Raw genomic sequence first — 18912 nt, 5'->3', positions numbered from 1 at the left:
CTTAATTTGCCCAGATTGAACTACAAAGAGACCTTATATTGAAGAATGCAAATTTTTGTACATTTTGAGGGAAACTGAACTCTGCTCAGATGTAATTGATACAGGTGAATTGAGCTGTGGACTAGCTCTATTCATGGCTGTTCTAGATATTATTTATGTGGAATGCTTCATTTCCTATCAGTACTTGCTAAACTTAGGAGAGGAGATAACATGTTGTTATAAATAGTGTCTAATAATAATTTTATTTTACACAAACATTTTTTTTTAAGCCAAACCAAATAGTGAATCCAAAATGAATGAAAATTAGAACTGAATGACTGATAGTTTTCTTTTTTGAGCCAAACCCAGATGGATACAAAAAAAGCAATTAAAAAGCGTGTGCTTCTTCCTGTGTTTTGCTTATATTTTATCCATGGTGAAAGTTGTGAAGACTGGTATATGTAAAGCCAGACATGAACTATTCCTGCTAACGTGTGACCCTTTCTGCAGGGATCAGTATGCAGAGGGGAAGATGAGAGCAGCCGCTCCAGGAAAGAAGACTGCTGCACTTCAACAGAAGAATGTAGAAGTGTAAGTGACAGTAGAGCCGTTTATGCTGCACCCTGCTGAATACATTTCTGTGTGTGACAAAGCCTTCGTCCATTAAAAAGAACCAGTCACGGGATTTTGCTAATAAAGGACAGACGGGGCCATATTTAAGCTGTTAAACTGATTAAACTCTTGTTAATGAATGTTTGAAGTTTTCTTGTAATGGCTTTGTGCATGAGGGTCGGCCTGTGGGCAGGGTCTTCAACTCTGCCTCGGCTCTTATGCTGCAACTGGTGTCTTGTTAGGGTATGTGCGCACGTTGTGTTCTTTTCCGCAGCATTTAAGTCACTGCATGTGTGTTTCAAAACACAGCCGAAAAGCTGCGTTTTGAAAGCATTGTGCCATTCTGAATTCTTGTGGAATTCATGCGTTCTGGATGCTTGCTCTGCCATAGACAGAGAGGGAAAAGCATCCAGAACGCACAAAAGAAGTGACATGTTGCTTTTTAGAACAGTGTTTTGGCAGCAGCCGAAACGCTGCGTTCTAAAACGCAATGTGCGGATGGAATTTGCACAATCTTCATAGACTTATGCCAGCGTCACACTGTACGATATATCGGGCGATATGTCGTCGGGGTCACGGATTCCGTGACGCACATCCGGCATCGTTAGAGATATCGTAGCGTGTGACACCTCCGAGCGACTGTGAATGAGCAAAAATACTCACCTTATCGTTGCTCGTTGACACGTCGTTAATTTTCAAAATGTCGGTCCTCCTTCTGTGCTCAGGTTGTTCATCGTTCCCGAGGCAGCACACATCGCTCCGTGTGACACCTCGGGAACGATGAACACAGCTTACCTGCGTCCCGCCGGCAATGCGGAAGAAAGAGGTGGGCGGGATGTTACGTCCCGCTCATCTCCGCCCCTCCGCTTCTATTGGGCGGCCGCTGTGTGATGTCGCTGTGACGCCGAACGTCCCTCCCCCTTCAGGAAGAGGATGTTCGCCACCCACAGCGATGTCGTCCGGGAGGTAAGTGCGTGTGACGGGGGTTATCGACTTTGTGGGCAACTAATTGCCCGTGACGCACAAACGACGGGGGCGGGTACAATCGCTCGTGCGATCGCACGATAGATCATACCATTTGACGCCAGCCTTAGACTTAGGCTTCATAGACACAGACTTAGGCTGTGTGCGCACGTTGCGTTTTTTCATGCTTTACGCTGCGTTTTGCACTGCAGCGTAAACTCATGCGTCCTGAGTCCCCAGCACAATCTATGAAGATTGTGCAAATTCCATCCGCACGTTGCGTTTTAGAACGCAGCGTTTCAGCTGCTGCCAAAATGCTGCGTTCTAAAAAGCAACATGTCACTACTTTTGTGCGTTCTGGATGCTTTTCCCACTCGGTCTATGGCACAGCAAGCATCCAGAACGCATGAATTCTGCAAGAGATTACAAGTGGTGATGAGCGAGCACTACCATGCACGGATGAGTGCGACTCGAACTGACTGAGTGTAATGGAAGTTAATGGGGTCTCAAACATTTTTCCGGAAAAATGCTTGAGTTCCCCATTGACTTCCATTAGAGCCCTTTATTACCTATGTTCCTGGTCCCGTTGGAGCTTCTGTCCAAACGGAAATGTCAAAACGGGTTTCAAATGCATGCGCTGACAGGGCCATTGACTATAATGGTGAGACTGAGTCAGTGTTCTGTCTTGCACCATTTTCTGGCGTATACGCTTTCTGCTGGCGGACACCCAGACGTAGTAGACTGCGTCTGGGTGTCCGCCTGCAGAAAGCGTATATGTCTGAAAATGGTGCAAGACAGAACACTTGGTGACTGTCTGCTTCATTAGTCAATGGCCCCGTCGGCGCATGCGTCCCAAACCTGTTTTACAGGGGGGGTTTGGACGGAGGCCTTAAAGGGACCAGTGAACATAGGTAATAACGCAATGTGAAAGCAGCCTTATACTTTGACATTCACGGGCTCGACTCTTGTACAGACTGCAGGTTGAGTACTGAGCACCCGAGCATGGTAGTGCTCGCTCATCACTAATAACAAGAAAACTTCAAACACTCGTTGCATAAAACCCACTAGAACGATTTTCTTCACCGCAGGTATTTTAATCAGTATAACAGCTCCAACATGACCCTGTCTGTACTTTTAGTTAGCAAGATCCTGCTGACAGGTTCTCAAAGAGCTGCCCGAACTTTAAAAAGTTGGCATTAAAACAACAAAAGTGGCAAAACCTCTTCTATTCAGGCCAAAATGTGACTTTTTATGGCAGAAAACAAATTCTGAATTCTACCAGTTTTTTCAAAAAGTCAGTAAATCCCACGTACTTTTGATCAGCTGCAGCCAATAAGGGAGCTGCATGAAACAAAGGGTTAATTTACTGTATAAGTACTAATGTGAAATCTGGAATTTTCCAAGATTTTTCTTTTATGTAGATATTCACATAAAAAGTAGCTTAAATATTTTTATTTTTTTTGGGGGGGGGGAGCAAAAAAAAACCCCCAAACTTTATTTTACTGGCTGACCTTTTTATCAAAGCTCTATAGTAAAGGTGGGATTATACCACCTCTATACACTTCTGATAACACAGGATCCCCCAATCACATAGGGGCTGTCACTGCTCACCTCCTCCCCTCTCTTCACGATGACCTTTGTACTGAAGCGCCAATTGAGCGTGTATAAAGAATTGGACAATTATGCAACCATTGTGTGTGTACATGTGATGGTTCCAAAAAATATAGAAAGATGGTTAAATAGAAATCATGCAGTGTTCACACTGTATCATTTTATTTTTTTTTTTAAGTATATTTTGTGATGTGTTTTAAAAATTCAACTTTAAAAAAAATAAATAAATCATGTAACACACAAACCAGACTCATGGTTATCAGTGGACTTTCTTTGAAAGATGACATTTGGGTCTAATTCTATATTTTTTCTGTTTTTCAGGAAAACAAAAAAGAACAAACAAAAGGGTAATTTCTTTGTTTGCTTTATTGCACTGTTGTTGATGTGCTGTCAACTCCCCACCCCCCAATCACAGGGCCTTATATACCTATCTGTGATTTCTCCCCAGCCCCTGGGAGTGGTGAAGGTAGCAGTACCAGTGATGCCCCTCAGCCACCACGAAAGAAGCGGGCCCGAGTGGATCCCACAGTAGAGAGTGTAAGTGCTGGATTCTGTCCGGTTTGCAGGTTTTCCTTGTAAGGTTTGGTTCACACTAGAATTTTATAACCAACAGAAAAAATGAAGGTAACGGATAGGCTCAACTAAATGAGTAGCTGAATTGGTCAGTTTAGCTTCCACTTTATGTAATATTTTGGTCCAAAAAAATGCAGCAATTTTGGTGTTGTTTTTTTTTTTGTGAAAAAGAGAAACTAAGCTGATCAAAAAAGCCAATACATTAAATTCTATTGCAAAGAGATTTGACCCCTTCGTGTGTGTGTGTGTGTGTGTGTGTGTGTGTTATAGATAGAGCTAGAGAGAGAGATATCTATATATCTATCTATATATAATTAATTTTATTATTATTTCTATTTATTCTCCCACATCCCCTTTCTCACAGCCAGAATTTAGATTTATTTTTTAATTTTATTTTTTTTTTTTGTCAATATAGCCACATGAAAGCTTGTTTTCTTTATCGCTTCATTGGGGGACACAGAGACCATGGACACAGAGACCATGGGTTGTATGCTGCTGCCACTAGGAGGCGACACTAAGCAAAAAACAAGGAAACTCCTCCTATGCAGTATACACCCACCAACTGGCAATTGTACCCCAGTTTAAGCTTAGTGTCCATAGGAGGTGGACACACTTGGGGCTGCTCCCAGCCCCTCAGGTTTGTATTTTTAATCTTTTCCCTTTCTTTGTCGCTCCATTGGGAGACCCAGACAATTGGGTGTATAGCTATTGCCTCTGGAGGCCACACAAAGTATTACACTTAAAAGTGTAAGGCCCCTCCCCTTCTGGCTATACACCCCCAGTGGGATCACTGGCTCACCAGTTTTGTGCTTTGTGCGAAGGAGGCAACACATCCACGCATAGCTCCACTTTTTAGTCAGCAGCAGCTGCTGACTATGTCGGATGGAAGAAAAGAGGGCCCATACTAAGGGCTCCCAGCATGCTCCCTTCTCACCCCACTGTATGTCGGAGGTGTTTGTAAGGTTGAGGTACCCATTGCGGGTACGGCGGCAGGAGCCCACATGCTGATTCCTTCCCCATCCCTTTTTACAGGGCTCTGGGTGAAGTGGGATTTACCGGTCTCCAGGCACTGAGACCGTGCTCCATCTACAGCCCCTGGAGAAGATGCTGGATGGAGCGGAGTACATCAGGGACATGGCCCTGCTTCCTCAAGGTACTCTGTGTCCCCGTGCATTTGGCGCTCACACCGCAGCATGCTGGGTGTTGTAGTGCGCCGGGGGACATCAGCGCTGCGGCGCCTGTGCCATGGCCTCATTCAGCTTCGCTGAAGCAGGCTCACTTATGGGAATTGGTCGCGCCGGCCGCTGGGACTGCGGCGCGGCTGGCACTTGTAGTGCGCCGGGGACTTCAGCGCGGCCTGCGCTTTTACGGCGGCCGCGCTGATAACTAGAGTCCCCGGCTTTTGCGGCCTGCTTCCGTTCGTTCCCGCCCCCAGACCTGCCAGTCAGGAGAGGGGCGGGACGCTGGCCACTTCCAGGAATCGGTCGCGCCGGCCGCTGGCAGCGGCGCGGCTGGCACTTGTGGTGCGCCGGGGACTTCAGCGCGGCCCGCGCTTTTACGGCGGCCGCGCTGATAACTAGAGTCCCCGGCTTCTGCGGCCTGCTTCCGTTCGTTCCCGCCCCCAGACCTGCCAGTCAGGAGAGGGGCGGGACGCTGGCCACTTCTAGAATCGGTCGCGCCGGCCGCTGGGACTGCGGCGCGGCTGGCACTTGTGGTGCGCCGGGGACTTCAGCGCGGCCCGCGCTTTTACGGCGGCCGCGCTGTTAAATCGAGTCCCCGGCTTCTGGGCCTAGTCTCCCTTCGTTACCGCCCACAGCCCTGACAGTCAGGGTAGGGGCGTGACGCTGCATAGAGCAGCGCTGAGAGCTGGAGTATGTTTTGCATACTCCACCCCTCTCACTGTGTGCACTGTGAATCCGGATTCCCGCACTTTCTCAGGCACGCCCACGGCTTCCTTCTCTACAAGGACGCCGGCAGCCATTAGTGTCAGTTTCTGTACGATACAGAGACAAGTGTGGAAGACCCTGGCATTCTGATAGTCACACAATCGCTGCAACAGGCGTTAAGCAGCACCTGTGGTGCTAACCCCACTAGTGCAGAAGTGCACTTATAGATATGCTTGTACTATATACATTGCACTGTTTGGTCGCACGTTGTATATACCCTCCTGGATTATGCGGAGGAGTTATCAGCATATTCTCTGTGTAAAACAAAGGTGCAGAACCACATGTTTTTCTATACAGCTGGTACAGCATGTACGGCTATACGGCCGGCAGGTTACATAGACTCCCATTGTATGCACTAATGGCCAGGGGATGAGGACGGTGTCTGCAGTATTTACTGACAGTTTTTCTGAGACTATGGCTATGATACTAGAAGCCTAGCAGTCCGGACATGTCTCTCACAATATGGGCACTGTTGAATCATTGATCCATGGCCCCCCTCAGTGTGAATAACTAACAGCTCCGGGAATGTCACACGCATCCCAGAGTCACGGCTCTGCACGGACGTCAGTCCCAGACAGCCTAAGCGGGCTCACTATGAGCGGCCTCGGTTTCATCAGGGTCCTAACAGAAGGACTCGCTGTGTAATGAGGCGGAAGTAGCGGCTCAGGATTCTGATCCTGAGACCGCTCTCAATCTGGATACACCTGATCGTGACGCCATAGTAAATAATCTTATAGCGTCCATCTATAGAATGTGGGTTATTTCTCACAGCTCCTCCAGTGGAGGAGTCAGCTTCACGTATTTTTCTGGACCACTCTGCCTTCAGAGAGGCAGTCCAGGAACACCACGCTTATCCAGATATGCGCTTCTCCAAACGGCTTAGGATACACGTTATCCCTGTCCCCTGACTTGGTCAAGGACTGGACCCAATGTCCCGAGCGGCATCCTCCAATCTCCAGGCTTGTAGCTAGATCCATAGTTGCAGTGGGAGATGGAACTGCAAACTCAAAGATGCCACTGACAGACAGATGGATCTCTGATCGAAAGCCATCTATGAGGCTGTCGGCGCACCGTTGGCTCCGGCATTCTCTCCCTTGGGGCACTCCAAGCTATTTCAGCTTGTCTTACACAGATTGACACGGTTACACGTACATCTGTGCCGCAGGTGGCACCCTTAACCTCTCAAATGTCTGCATTTGTTTCTTACGCGATTCAGGTTGTCCTGGATTCTGCGAACCGTGCGGCGGTAGCCTCCGCTACTCCGTGTTTTTAAGCAGAGCCTGGTCTGCTCGTTAAGTGAATGGAAGGCAGATTCTGCTTCCAAAAAAGGTTGCCTAACCAGTTGCCTTTTTCTGCTGACCGACTGTTTGGTGAGCGTTGGATGTAACCATTAAACAGTCCAGGGGTAAGGATTCATCCTTTCCTCAGCCCGGACACAACAAACCCCAACAGAGCAAGAGGCAGTCGGGGTTTTCGGCCTTTTCGAGGCTCGGGCAGGTCCCATTTTTCCTCGTCCAATGTGGACTCAAAAGGATCAGAGGAGCTAAGATTCTTAGCGGGCTCAGTCTCGCCCAAAAAAGCGACAGTCTGAAAACCCGCTTCCAAGGCGGCTTCCTCATGACTTGCGGCCTCGGTCGGTAGCAGGCTCTCCCGCCTTGGCGATATTTAGCTGCCATAGGTCAATGACCATTGAGTGTGAGACATTCTGTCTCACGGGTACAGGATAGAGCTCACTTCTCGTCCTCCAACTCGATTCTTCAGAATTTCTCCACCTCCCGGCCGGGCCGCTGCTCTTCTGCAAACAGGGTGCACTCTATAGGCAGAAAGAGTGATGACCCCCGTTCCTCTTCAGGAACAAGGTCACGGTTTTTACCCCAAATTCTTTGCGGTACCTATAACAACGGGCCGTTCCGTCCCGTTCTGGATCTAAAAATGCTCAGCAAGCTCGTGGACACCAGGCGGTTCCGGATGGAATCCCTCCGCCATGTCATCGCCTCAAGGTCCCAAGGATATTTCCTAGCATCATTAGGCATCAAGGATGCTTATCCACACGTGCCGATTGATCCAGAGCACTAGCGTTTCTACGCTTCGTTATAGGAGACGAACACCTTCTGTTCGTAGCTCTACCTTCCGGCTAGCGACAGTCCAACTGGTCTTCGCCAAGGTCAGGGCAGCAGTAGTCACAGTCCTGCACTCTCAGGGTCACTCTGTGGTCCCGTATTTAGACGATCTACTTGTCAAGGCACTCTCTTAGGAAACATGCCAACACTGCCCGAACGTTGCGCTGGAGACTCTCTAGAGTTTTGGGTGGATCATCAACTTTTTAAAGTCAGATCCGACCCCGACCCTATCGATAACATATCTAGGCATAGAGTTTCTTACTCTCTCAGCGATAGTGAAGCTTCCGCTAGACAAACGGCATTCACTACGGGCTGCAAGCTCTTCTTTAAGAACCAGTCGCACACATTGAGACGCCTCATGCACTTCCTACGTAAGATGGTAGCAATGGAGGCAGTTCCTTTCGCGCAGTTTTACTGCGTCCACTACAATGGGACATTCTCCGCCAATGGGACGAGGAGTCGACGTCCCTCAACAGAGTCGTCGTTCTTTCTCAGGCGGCCAAGGAATCTCTACGGTGGTGGCTTCTTCCCACCTCTTGGTCAAAAAGAAGGTCCTTCCTATCCCCATCCTGGGCGATAGTTACGACAGACGCGAGTCTATCAGGGTGGGGAGCAGTTTTTCTCCACTACAGCGCTCAGGGTACGTGGACTCAGCAAGAGTCCACCCTTCAGATCAATGTTCTTGAACACAGAGCAGTGTATCTTGCCCTACAAACCTTCCAACAGCGGCTGGAAAGCAAGCATATCCGACTTCAGTCGGACAGCTCCACAGCGGTGGCATACATCAACCACCAAGGAAGAACGCGCAACCGGCAAGCCTTCCAGGAAGTCCGGCAGGTTCTGATGTGGGTGGAAGACACGGCATCCACCATATCCACAATTCACATCCCAAGTGTGGAAACTAGGAAGCTGACTTCCTAAGTCGCTGAGGTGTGGCCGAAAGAGTATGGTCTCCTCACCCGGACGGGTTTCAGGAGATCTGGCGCCGCTGACAGAGGCCGGACGTCGATCTAATGGCGTCACGGCACAACAACAATGTGCCAGCTTCATGGCACGGTTTCACAATCATCGAGCTCTGGCGGCAAACGCCTTAGTTCAGCATTGGTCGCAGTTCCAGCTACCTTAGGTGCCACCTCTGGCATTGTTGCCCAGAGTACTGCGCTAGATCAAGACCGACTGCGGCCGCGCCATCCTCGTCGCTACAAATTGGCCGAGGATGTTGTGGTACTCGGTTCTGTGGTGCCTCACGGTAGGCTAACCGGGGGCACTACCAGACCAATCAGACTGGCTGTCTCAAGGGCCATTCTTCCATTTGAATTCTACGGCCCTCAACCGGATGGTGTGGCATTGAGTCCTGGAACCTAGTGTCGTCAGGATTACCTCAGGACGTGGTTGCCACCATGAGACAGGCTAGCATACCAACGTCCGCCAAGATTGACCACAGGACGTGGAAGATGTTCTTATCTCGGTGCTCGGCGCAGGGTGTTTCTCCCTGGCCGGTTGCATCGTCTATGTTTCCTTCCTTCCTGCAATCTAGGTAGGAAAATGGGTTGTCGCTCAGTTCCCTTTAGGGACAAGTCTCAGCGCTATCTGTATTTTTTCAGAAACGACGACTTCCTCAGGTACGCACGTTCCTACGGGGAGTTTGTCTTCTCAGCACTCCGTACAAGCGGCCGTTAGAGCCCTGAGATCTGAACAAGGTTCTAATTGCTCTCCAGATGCCGCCTTTCGAGCCTTTGAAGGATGTCTCCCTTCCCGTTTTTCACGGGAAGTGGCCTTCTAGTAACGGTCTCGTCTCTTAGGAGAGTTTCCGAGCTAGCAACGCTCTCATACAAACTCCCTTCCTGGTCCTTCACCAGGACAGGGTAGTTCTGCGTCCGGTTCCGGAATTTCTCCCTAAGGTGGTATCCCATTTTCATATCAATCAGGATATCACCTCACCTTCTTTGTGTCCTCGTCCAGTCCATCAATTTCAGAAAGATTTGCATCTGTTGGTTCTGGTGAGAGCACTCAGGTTCTACTTCCCGCATGGCGCTCCTGCGCCACCCGGATGCACTCTTTGTCCTTGTCGCTGGTCGGCGTAAACAGTCGCAAGCTTCCAAATCCACCCTTGCTCGGGGGATCGAGGAACCAATTCTTGAAACCTACAGTTCTACTGGGCTTCTGGTTCTCTCAAGGCCGAAGGCCCATTCTACCAGAGCCGTGGGTGCATCCTGGGCATTACGGCACCAGGCTACGGCTCAGCAGGTGTGTCAGGCACCCACCTGGTCGAGTCTACTTACTTTTACCAAGCATTATCAGATGCATACCTACGCTTCGGCAGACGCCAGCCTAGGTAGATAAGTCATTCAGGCGGCGGTTGGCCACCTGTAGGAGAGGGCCGTTTGACGGCCCTATCATGAGGTATTCTTTTACCCACCCAGGGATTGCTTTTGGACATCCCAATTGTCTGGGTCTCCCAATGGAGCGACAAAGAAGAAGGGAATTTTGTTTACTTACCGTAAATTCCTTTTCTTCTAGCTCCAATTGGGAGACCCAGCACCCGCCCTGTTTTCTCTGGGTTTTTCTGTTTTTTCGGGTACACATGTTGTTCATGTGGTATGGTTCAGTTCTCCGATGTTTCCTCGGATTGAATTGGTCTTTAAACCAGTTATTGGCTTTCCTCCTTCTTGCTTTGGCACTAAAACTGGTGAGCCAGTGATCCCACTGGGGGTGTATAGCCAGAAGGGGAGGGGCCTTACACTTTTAAGTGTAATACTTTGTGTGGCCTCCAGAGGCAATAGCTATACACCCAATTGTCTGGGTCTCCCAATTGGAGCTAGAAGAAAAGGAATTTACGGTAAGTAAACAAAATTCCCTTCTTTTCGTTTCAGACACAGCTCGTCGGGCGACAGGGTGTAATTGCTCACCCTGCTCTCCCCCCTAGAGGCCGGTCTCACAGAAGTGGGGTCCGTCCGCCACTTCCGTTGACTTCCGTGCCTGTCTGGCAGGACCCTACCCCCGTAACACTCTCAAGACTGTTTGGGGGCATCCGCACAAAGGGACAGGCGGATGGTCGTTGCCCCCCTCCCCCTGCACGCCCGCCCTCCACAGCCGGCCTGATCAGGGAGGGGAGACGAAAAATCATTGGAAGATCCCCGTCTCCCTATGTCCTTCCCAGGGATCAAGCCAAGGAGGACAGGATCAAGCCAAAGAGGACTATCAGCCACCGGGACAGGTACCCATCCCTTGTCCCGGGTCATGGGGGGCTCCGTTTAAAAAAAAAAAAAATTCTCTTTAAATGATTATCTTTCAGCTTCCCTCCAGGCAGTACGCTCGGCTCCCCCCCCCCCCCCCCCGTCCTCGGCCCCCCCTGCGGCCTCACCTCAAAATTTAGTTCCCGGCTTCCCTCCGGCCTAGCTCCCGTCCGGCCACGCCCCCTCCTGGCCAGCCTATCGCGTGAGCCCTCACTTCTAGCAGGCCCGCCCGCTCCAGCAGCCAGTCAGGGGAGGCCTCTGCGCGCCCTTTCCCAGCCAACCACGGGCCTCCTCTCTCTCTCTCCCTCTCTCTCTCCCGGCCGATACCTGCAATTTGCGCGCCGTTTTTTTCGCGCTCTTTTTCTGCTCCTCCTCAGGCCTGGGCTCTCAGCAGCAATCTCTGCCCTGCGATCTCCTGTGCGGCAGACACGCTCCACGTGCAGCCACCGGCTTCACGTCCCTGCAACTCCTCGGAGCCCCCACCTCTGCTCCCTCAGCCTGCATAGCTGAACAGGACACAGCGCCTGCATACAGAGACAGCTCAAACACAGGACGCCAGAATCTGGGTAAGCTCTGCCACTGGGAGGCAGCTCCTTCCCCAGTACCTCATCCACCTGGCATCCTCCTGTCTCTCTTCCCTTGCCTCATTTCCTCTCTTCTGTCCCATGTCCAGCACAAGAGCGACCCGCTCTCAACCACAGGCCATAGTGCTTCACTTCGCCTGCTCCTCTTGCCTAAAGAAGTTTCCCTCAGGGCAGTCCTCCCCCATCTGCGTAGCCTGTAGCACCCCTAACATGACTACTACGGAGCCCCCCACCGCCCGTAACGAGGGCTCGGCCCCCATGCCTGGGTGGGCCTCAGCTCTCTCCCAGTCTGTGGACAAGCTAACTGACATGTCTCAATCCTTAGCCTCGGCCATAGACCGTCTGTCCGCCTCCTCCTCTGGAGTCCCCCCGGCGACCCAGAGCGAGTCTGAGCCCGCAGCGCCTCCAGCCCGGCAAGGCAGAACCCACAGGAGGTCTAGGAAGCGGTCCATCTCTGGGTCTTCCTCCAGCTCCCCTAGCCCTGCTATGGCCGCCAGAGCATCACGCTCGCTGTCTCCTGTCTCTTCTGCGGCAGCTCCAGATTCGGACCAGGACTCTGCTTCTGACTCCGATCTGGACTCTGAACATATATCCAAGCTGACCGGTATGATGGACAGTCTGGTCATTGCTGTCAATCAGACCCTAGAGGTACAGGATATTGATCCGGCGCCTACCTGTCAATCAGTCCCTTTCAAAAGAGCCAAGAAGCTGCCAAAAAGCTTTGGCAACCACATTGATTTTGAGGATATTTTTTCCAGACAGTGGGAACATCCCGACAAGCGTTTCCAGAAGCGCAAGCGGGCTCAGGTCCTTTATCCCTTCCCGCCGGAACTTCTTCAGAAGTGGTCAGTGGCCCCTTCAGTGGATCCTCCGATCTCCCGACTCTCGTCCAGCACCACCCTGCCGCTGTCCGATGGAGCCTCCCTGAAGGATCCCTCGGACAGGACCATAGAATCCTTAGCCAGGTCGGCCTTTGAGGCCTCCGGCTCGGCCATCACTCCAGCCTTTGCGACCACCTGGGTTTCCAAGGCTGTCTCCGCCTGGGCAAAGCTCCTTCGCCGTGGTATCCTGGCTGACGCTCCCAGACCAGAGCTGGCAGATCTGGCAGATCAGATCACTCATGCCGGAAAATATCTAGTCGCTGCGTCCCTTGACTCTGCTGCTTCCGCTGCCCTGGCAGCCGGCAACATTACTGCAATCCGCAGAGCCCTGTGGCTTAAGGCGTGGAACGCAGACTCCGCATCCAAAAAGTCTCTCACCAGCCTCCCCTTTGTCGGTGCCAGACTCTTCGGAGAAAAGCTGGACAAGATCATCTCTGAGGCTACGGGAGGCAAGAGTACCTTCCTCCCCCAACAGAGGACCCCTCGTGCTCCTCCAAAGCGGCGGCTTTTTCCCTTTCGCCCCTTTCGTCAATTCTCCACCAACACCAACTCACGTCGGGAGCGGTCCCCGGCGCGTCAGGAGAGACGGAAGCCCTCCTTTAAGGCAGCACCCCACTGGCGTTCCCGTGGCCAGCAGTCCAAGTCCTCCAGGTCCAGATCCCATAGATTTTCCTCCGCATGACTGGGCTCCCGTCACCGGGTCCCCATCCAGGGTCGGCGGTCGTCTCCGCAGGTTCAGAAGCACGTGGCTTTCCGTGATAGACGACGCCTGGGTTCGAGATGTCGTCTCTCACGGCTACAAGATAGTTTTCTTCGCTCCCACGCTCTCGCTTCGTCCAGTCCAAGCCCCCCAAGGATTCCTCCCTCACAAAGGGCTTCTTCGCAGCCATTCAAGCCATGCGAGACTCTGGGGTCATCATCTCCGTACCCCCTCAAGACAGATTCCGGGGTTTTTATTCAAACCTCTTCGTGGTACCGAAGAAGAATGGCACAGTCCGCCCCATCCTGGATCTCAAGCGCTTCAACAGGCGGGTCTGCCTCCGGCGATTCCGCATGGAGTCTCTGCGCTCAGTGATAGCGTCCATGGAACCAGGGGAGTTCCTTTGCTCGGTGGACATCCAGGACGCCTATCTCCACATCCCGATCTTTCCAGCTCATCAGAGATTCCTACGCTTCATGGTTCAGGGGCAACACTTCCAGTTCACTGCCCTCCCATTCGGGCTCTCGACAGCTCCCAGAGTCTTCACCAAGGTGATGGCTACTGTCATGGCTATTCTTCGGACCCGGGGAATTCTAGCCATCCCGTATCTTGACGACATTTTGATCAAGGCTCCCTCGGCGGCGGAGTGCCACGACAGTCTCAACATCACTCTGGATACTCTATCCCGTCTCGGCTGGTTGATCAACAGACCAAAGTCATCTCTGATCCCGACTCAACGCATCTCATTCCTCGGCATGATCTTCGATACCACGCAAGCGAAGGTTCTTCTGCCCAAGGACAAACTCACAGCTATCCTCAGGGGGGATTTGGAAGCTCCAACGCGCACCTCGCTGCTCCCTTCGATACTGCATGAGCATTCTCGGGAAGATGGTGGCGTCAATGGAAGCGGTGCCCTACAGTCAATTCCACACTCGCCCCCTTCAAGGTCTCCTCCTCGCAGCATGGGACAAGTCCCCTCACTCCCTGGATCGACCAATTGCGATCCCTCCTCGAGTCAGAGAGTCATTGGAATGGTGGAGATGCTCTCCCCTCACCCTCCAAGGGAGATCATTTCTTCCCCTTCGATGGAGGGTCGTCACGACAGACGCCAGCCTGATAGGATGGGGGGCCACTTTCCAGGACCTCACAGTTCAGGGTCGCTGGACCGAGCCGGAAACCAAACTTCCCATCAACATCTTGGAACTCAGATCAGTTCGCCTAGCTCTTTCATTGGGAGGCTCTGCTTCGCGGACACCCAGTTCGGGTGCAGTCCGACAATGCAACCACTGTAGCCTACATAAACCATCATGGCGGACTACGCAGCCGAGCGGCAATGAGAGAGGTATCTCAAATCCTCGACTGGGCCGAACAGAACATCCCAGCGAATTTCGGCGGTCCACATCCCGGGCGTGGACAATTGGGCCGCCGACTTCCTCAGCCGAGAGGGCCTCGACGCCGCCGGAGAGTGGTCCCTCAATCCCAGAATCTTCCAGCAGATCTGTTCCAGGTGGGGGACCCCCGACGTGGATCTCCTGGCCTCCAGGTGGAATCACAAGGTTCCCCAGTTCGTATCCAGGGCAAGAGACCCACTAGCGCTCGCAACGGACGCCCTAGCGATCCCCTGGTCGCAGTTCTCTCTGCCGTTCCTCTTCCCTCCACTTCCGCTTATACCCAAGCTAGTCAAGAAGATCAAGGCGGAGGGAGTTCCGGTGATTCTCGTGGCCCCAGATTGGCCTCGTCGCCCGTGGTACGCAGAGCTCGTGCACCTTCTCGCCGACGTTCCGTGGAGACTTCCAGACTTCCAGCTGTTGAAGCCGCAGTACTAACTTCCGCGGGATTCTCAGAAAAGGTCGTCCAGACAATGATCAAAGCTCGGAAGCCTTCCTCTTCCCGCATTTACCATCGGACGTGGAAGGCCTATTTCCGCTGGTGTGAAGCTAACCAGGTCACAGCCATGACCTTCTCCTTGCCAGTTCTGTTGTCATTCCTACAATCTGGTCTGGATGCTGGATTAGCACTCGGCTCCCTCAAGGGTCAAGTGTCTGCTCTCTCCATTCTCTTTCAAAGGAGGATTGCCTCTCGTTCACAGGTTCGCACATTCATTCAGGGGGCCGCGCTTGTGGCGCCCCCCGTTCAACCTCCGGTGGAGCCCTGGGACCTTAACCTGGTTCTGTCTGTTCTCCAGCATTCCCCCTTCGAACCTATGCAGGAGACGTCCCTCACGTTCCTCTCTTGGAAGGTCGCCTTCTTAGTTGCCATCACGTCAGTCAGGCGGGTATCTGAACTAGCGGCGCTTTCCTGCCGCTCTCCATATCTTGTCTTCCACCAGGATAAGGTAGTCCTCCGTCCGGTTCCTTCCTTTCTGCCCAAGGTGGTTTCCTCTTTCCATCTTAACGAGGACATTGTTCTCCCCTCCTTTTGTCCGAATCCTTCGCACCCTCGTGAGATTCTTCTCCACAAGCTGGACTTGGTCAGAGCTCTCCGTTTGTACATTTCCAGGACCTCTCAATTCAGACGGTCGGATTCCCTTTTTGTACTTCCGTCTGGCCCGCACAGAGGCCTACCTGCCTCCAAGTCCTCCATTTCGCGATGGATTCGCTCTGCCGTACTGGAAGCCTACTGGGTAAGAGGGAGAACGCGCCCACTCAGGATTTCGGCCCATTCCACCAGGGCGGTGGGAGCCTCGTGGGCGGTCCGTCACCACGCTCCAGCGTCGCAGCTTTGCAAAGCGGCCACCTGGTCTTCGCTCCACACTTTCACTAAGTTCTACAGGGTCCACACTTTTGCATCCTCCGATGCAAGCCTCGGTAGACGAGTTCTGCAGGCTGCAGTGGACCGAGGTCAGCCCTGAGAGTAACATTAGACCCACCCGCGGGACTGCTTTAGGACGTCCCATGGTCTGTGTCCCCCAATGAAGCGATAAAGAAAAGTAGATTTTGGGTACTCACCGTAAAATCTCTTTCTTGGAGCCTTCATTGGGGGACACAGCACCCGCCCTTGTGTTGGACATATGTTACTGTTCAATGTTTCTGTTGACTGTTCAGTTTAATGTCCACTTCTGTACGATTGTGCGTTTTGTTCTACTGTTGTCTCCTATTGCTTTCTCACTAACTGAGGTACAATTGCCAGTTGGTGGGTGTATACTGCATAGGAGGAGTTTCCTTGTTTTTTGCTTAGTGTCGCCTCCTAGTGGCAGCAGCATACAACCCATGGTCTCTGTGTCCATGGTCTCTGTGTCCCCCAATGAAGGCTCCAAGAAAGATTTTACGGTGAGTACCCAAAATCTACTTTTTTTTTTTTTTGCAGGACAAGTTGTAGTAGTGAATGACGAAATCAAGTTTACCATACAATGTATTGGAAAAGCATCAAAAATAAATTACATTGTGGGGAAATTGCGGAACTCAAGTCTGTAAAACTGACCTGGCAACATGTTTTATTATTTATTATTATTATTAATAATAATAATAATAATAATAATAATAATATAATATTTTTTTAACCAACTTCTGAATATTTTTTTCACCAATTAATTAAAAGAACAATTATACATGTTTGGTATCTATAAACGCATACTGACCTGGAGAATCATAATGCCAGATCAGTCTGAACATGGTAATGAAGAACCCAGGAAGCAATTGTGGAATTGCACTTTTTATGCAACTTCACCTCGCTTGTTTTTGTTTTTGTTTTTTAATTTTCATCTGTTTTCTAATATATGGTAAAATTAATGGTTTCATTCAAAAGTACAACTTGTCGTGCAAAAAACAAGCCCTTATATGGCTATATTAAAACCATTTGTATTTGTGTCTCTTATGCAAGAAAGTTTGTTTTTTGTTTTTTTTTTTTTCGTTTTTTTTTTTATGGATAAAATTATCAGTGATCAGCATGAGTATTTTGGTGTCACAGTCCTGGCGAATTAGTACTAGTAATTATGATTATGTAAAACTCATGTCTACAAGATGCTCCTCTCTACCTACAGGAAGAAACTTTTATGAACAGAGTTGAAGTTAAAGTAAAAATTCCTGAAGAATTAAAACCATGGCTTGTTGATGACTGGGATCTCATAACAAGACAGAAGCAGGTAGGTTGTTCCTCCATTTCCATTTTCCTAACTGCAGATGCTCCATTAAAGGGAACCAGTCACCAGGATTTTCGCATATAATATAAAGCCAGTGCTATACTGGCACTATCAGGCTGATTCTATACATACCTGTAGTGATCAGCTCGGATGTTTAGGTTTTGAAATCCAAGAAAGTAAAGTTTATAAAATTATCAGCTTCATGAGTGACAGCAGCTGAGGATCAGATAATATCTGGGGGTATTCATAGTTATCCCCTCCCCCTGTTAGAATCAGCATAAATATTATACAATCGATTTTACCTTTTCACTTGCAGGACCTGTGTGAGGTCATACCCATGTGACCAGAAGGGGCGGGACCTCAGCCAACAGAAAATGTTGCTTCCTGGTATTAGCTTTGTTGGCGAGGCCCCGCCCCTTCTGGTTACAGGGGTATGACTGCACACTGGTCCTGCTAGTGAACAGTTAAATCGATTGTATCATACTTATGCTAATTTTAACAGGGGGAGGGGATAAGTATGAACACCCCCAGATATCTGATCCTCAGCTGCTGTCACTCAAATAGCTGCTAATTTTATAAACTTTCTTGGATTTCAAAACCTAAACATCCGAGCTGACCTCTACAGGTATGTATAGACTGTGCCTGATAGTGCCAGTATAGCACTGGCTTTAGGCTATATACGAAAATCCTGGTGATTGGTTCCCTTTAAAGCCTGGATTGGAGTAAAACGCAGCTGCTCATAGATTCCCATGGGATTTGTTATACTTGCCATCTGAAGTGCCTGTAGACCCTTTATGAAGGGGAATAAAGCCTCAGAAATTAATCCGATTTAAAATCTGGTTATAATTTTTTTTTTTTTTTTTTTTTCCTCACAATCACAGGGACAAATGGTTTTCTCTCCCTCCCTTTAGAATGACCTCTGCACAGGGCATGACCACACCACTCTCCCATACAAATCAATTAACATCTCAAAGTATAGTTTTGTTTTGTGGGGTGTTTTATTTATTTATTTATTTATTTATTTATTTTTTGCAATTTCACGCACGGAATTTCTTGCCGTATTTTCCAGTTCATTCATTCAGTGCTACAGCTTGTCGCACCAACAAGTCCTCTCATGGCTACATTGTGGCTAGGGAAAAAAAATAATTTCCCAGTCTGTAAGGGGTTAAGGATCCATCTAGTTTTTGCCTGAAGGATAGTTGGTGACGTGCTATAACAGGCTTGATCTAGGTCTTTGTTAAAAAAAAAAAAAAAAAAGGGGGTGGTTAACCACTGGTGGTCACATTGCCAAGGTCACTGATAGGTGAAAGAGGAGCTTTTCATTTTATCAACACACTTGCGGTACCTTCACACTTTAGCGATGCAGCAGCGATCCGACCAGCGATCTGACCTGGTCAGGATCGCTGCTGCATCGCTACATGGTCGCTGGTGAGCTGTCAAACAGGCAGATCTCACCAGCGACCAGTGAACAGCCCCCAGCCAGCAGCGACGTGCAAGCGACGCTGCGCTTGCACGGAGCCGGCGTCTGGAAGCTGCGGACACTGGTAACTAAGGTAAACATCGGGTATGGTTACCCGATGTTTACATTAGTTACCAGCGCACACCGCTTAGCTGTGTGTGCAGGGAGCC

General features: G+C 50.3%; 1 protein-coding gene across 3 annotated transcripts in view; it reads left to right on the top strand.

Annotated features, from left to right (window-relative positions):
- MORF4L1 (mortality factor 4 like 1) overlaps positions 1–18912 on the top strand; it is a 104499-nt gene that overhangs the window by 56593 nt on the left and 28994 nt on the right. For all 3 annotated transcript variants that reach the window (XM_075346092.1, XM_075346090.1, XM_075346091.1), the window contains 4 exons: positions 490–570; positions 3487–3512; positions 3614–3702; positions 17185–17286. In XM_075346092.1, coding sequence (XP_075202207.1) covers positions 490–570; positions 3487–3512; positions 3614–3702; positions 17185–17286 — 298 coding nt within the window. The remainder of the gene's footprint in view (positions 1–489; positions 571–3486; positions 3513–3613; positions 3703–17184; positions 17287–18912) is intronic.

The sequence above is a fragment of the Anomaloglossus baeobatrachus genome, chromosome 4 (genome assembly GCF_048569485.1).
Source record: "Anomaloglossus baeobatrachus isolate aAnoBae1 chromosome 4, aAnoBae1.hap1, whole genome shotgun sequence".
NCBI lineage: Eukaryota > Metazoa > Chordata > Amphibia > Anura > Aromobatidae > Anomaloglossus > Anomaloglossus baeobatrachus.
The sequence above is the reverse complement of the archived record's forward strand: the minus strand, read 5'-3'. Positions and strand labels throughout refer to the sequence as shown.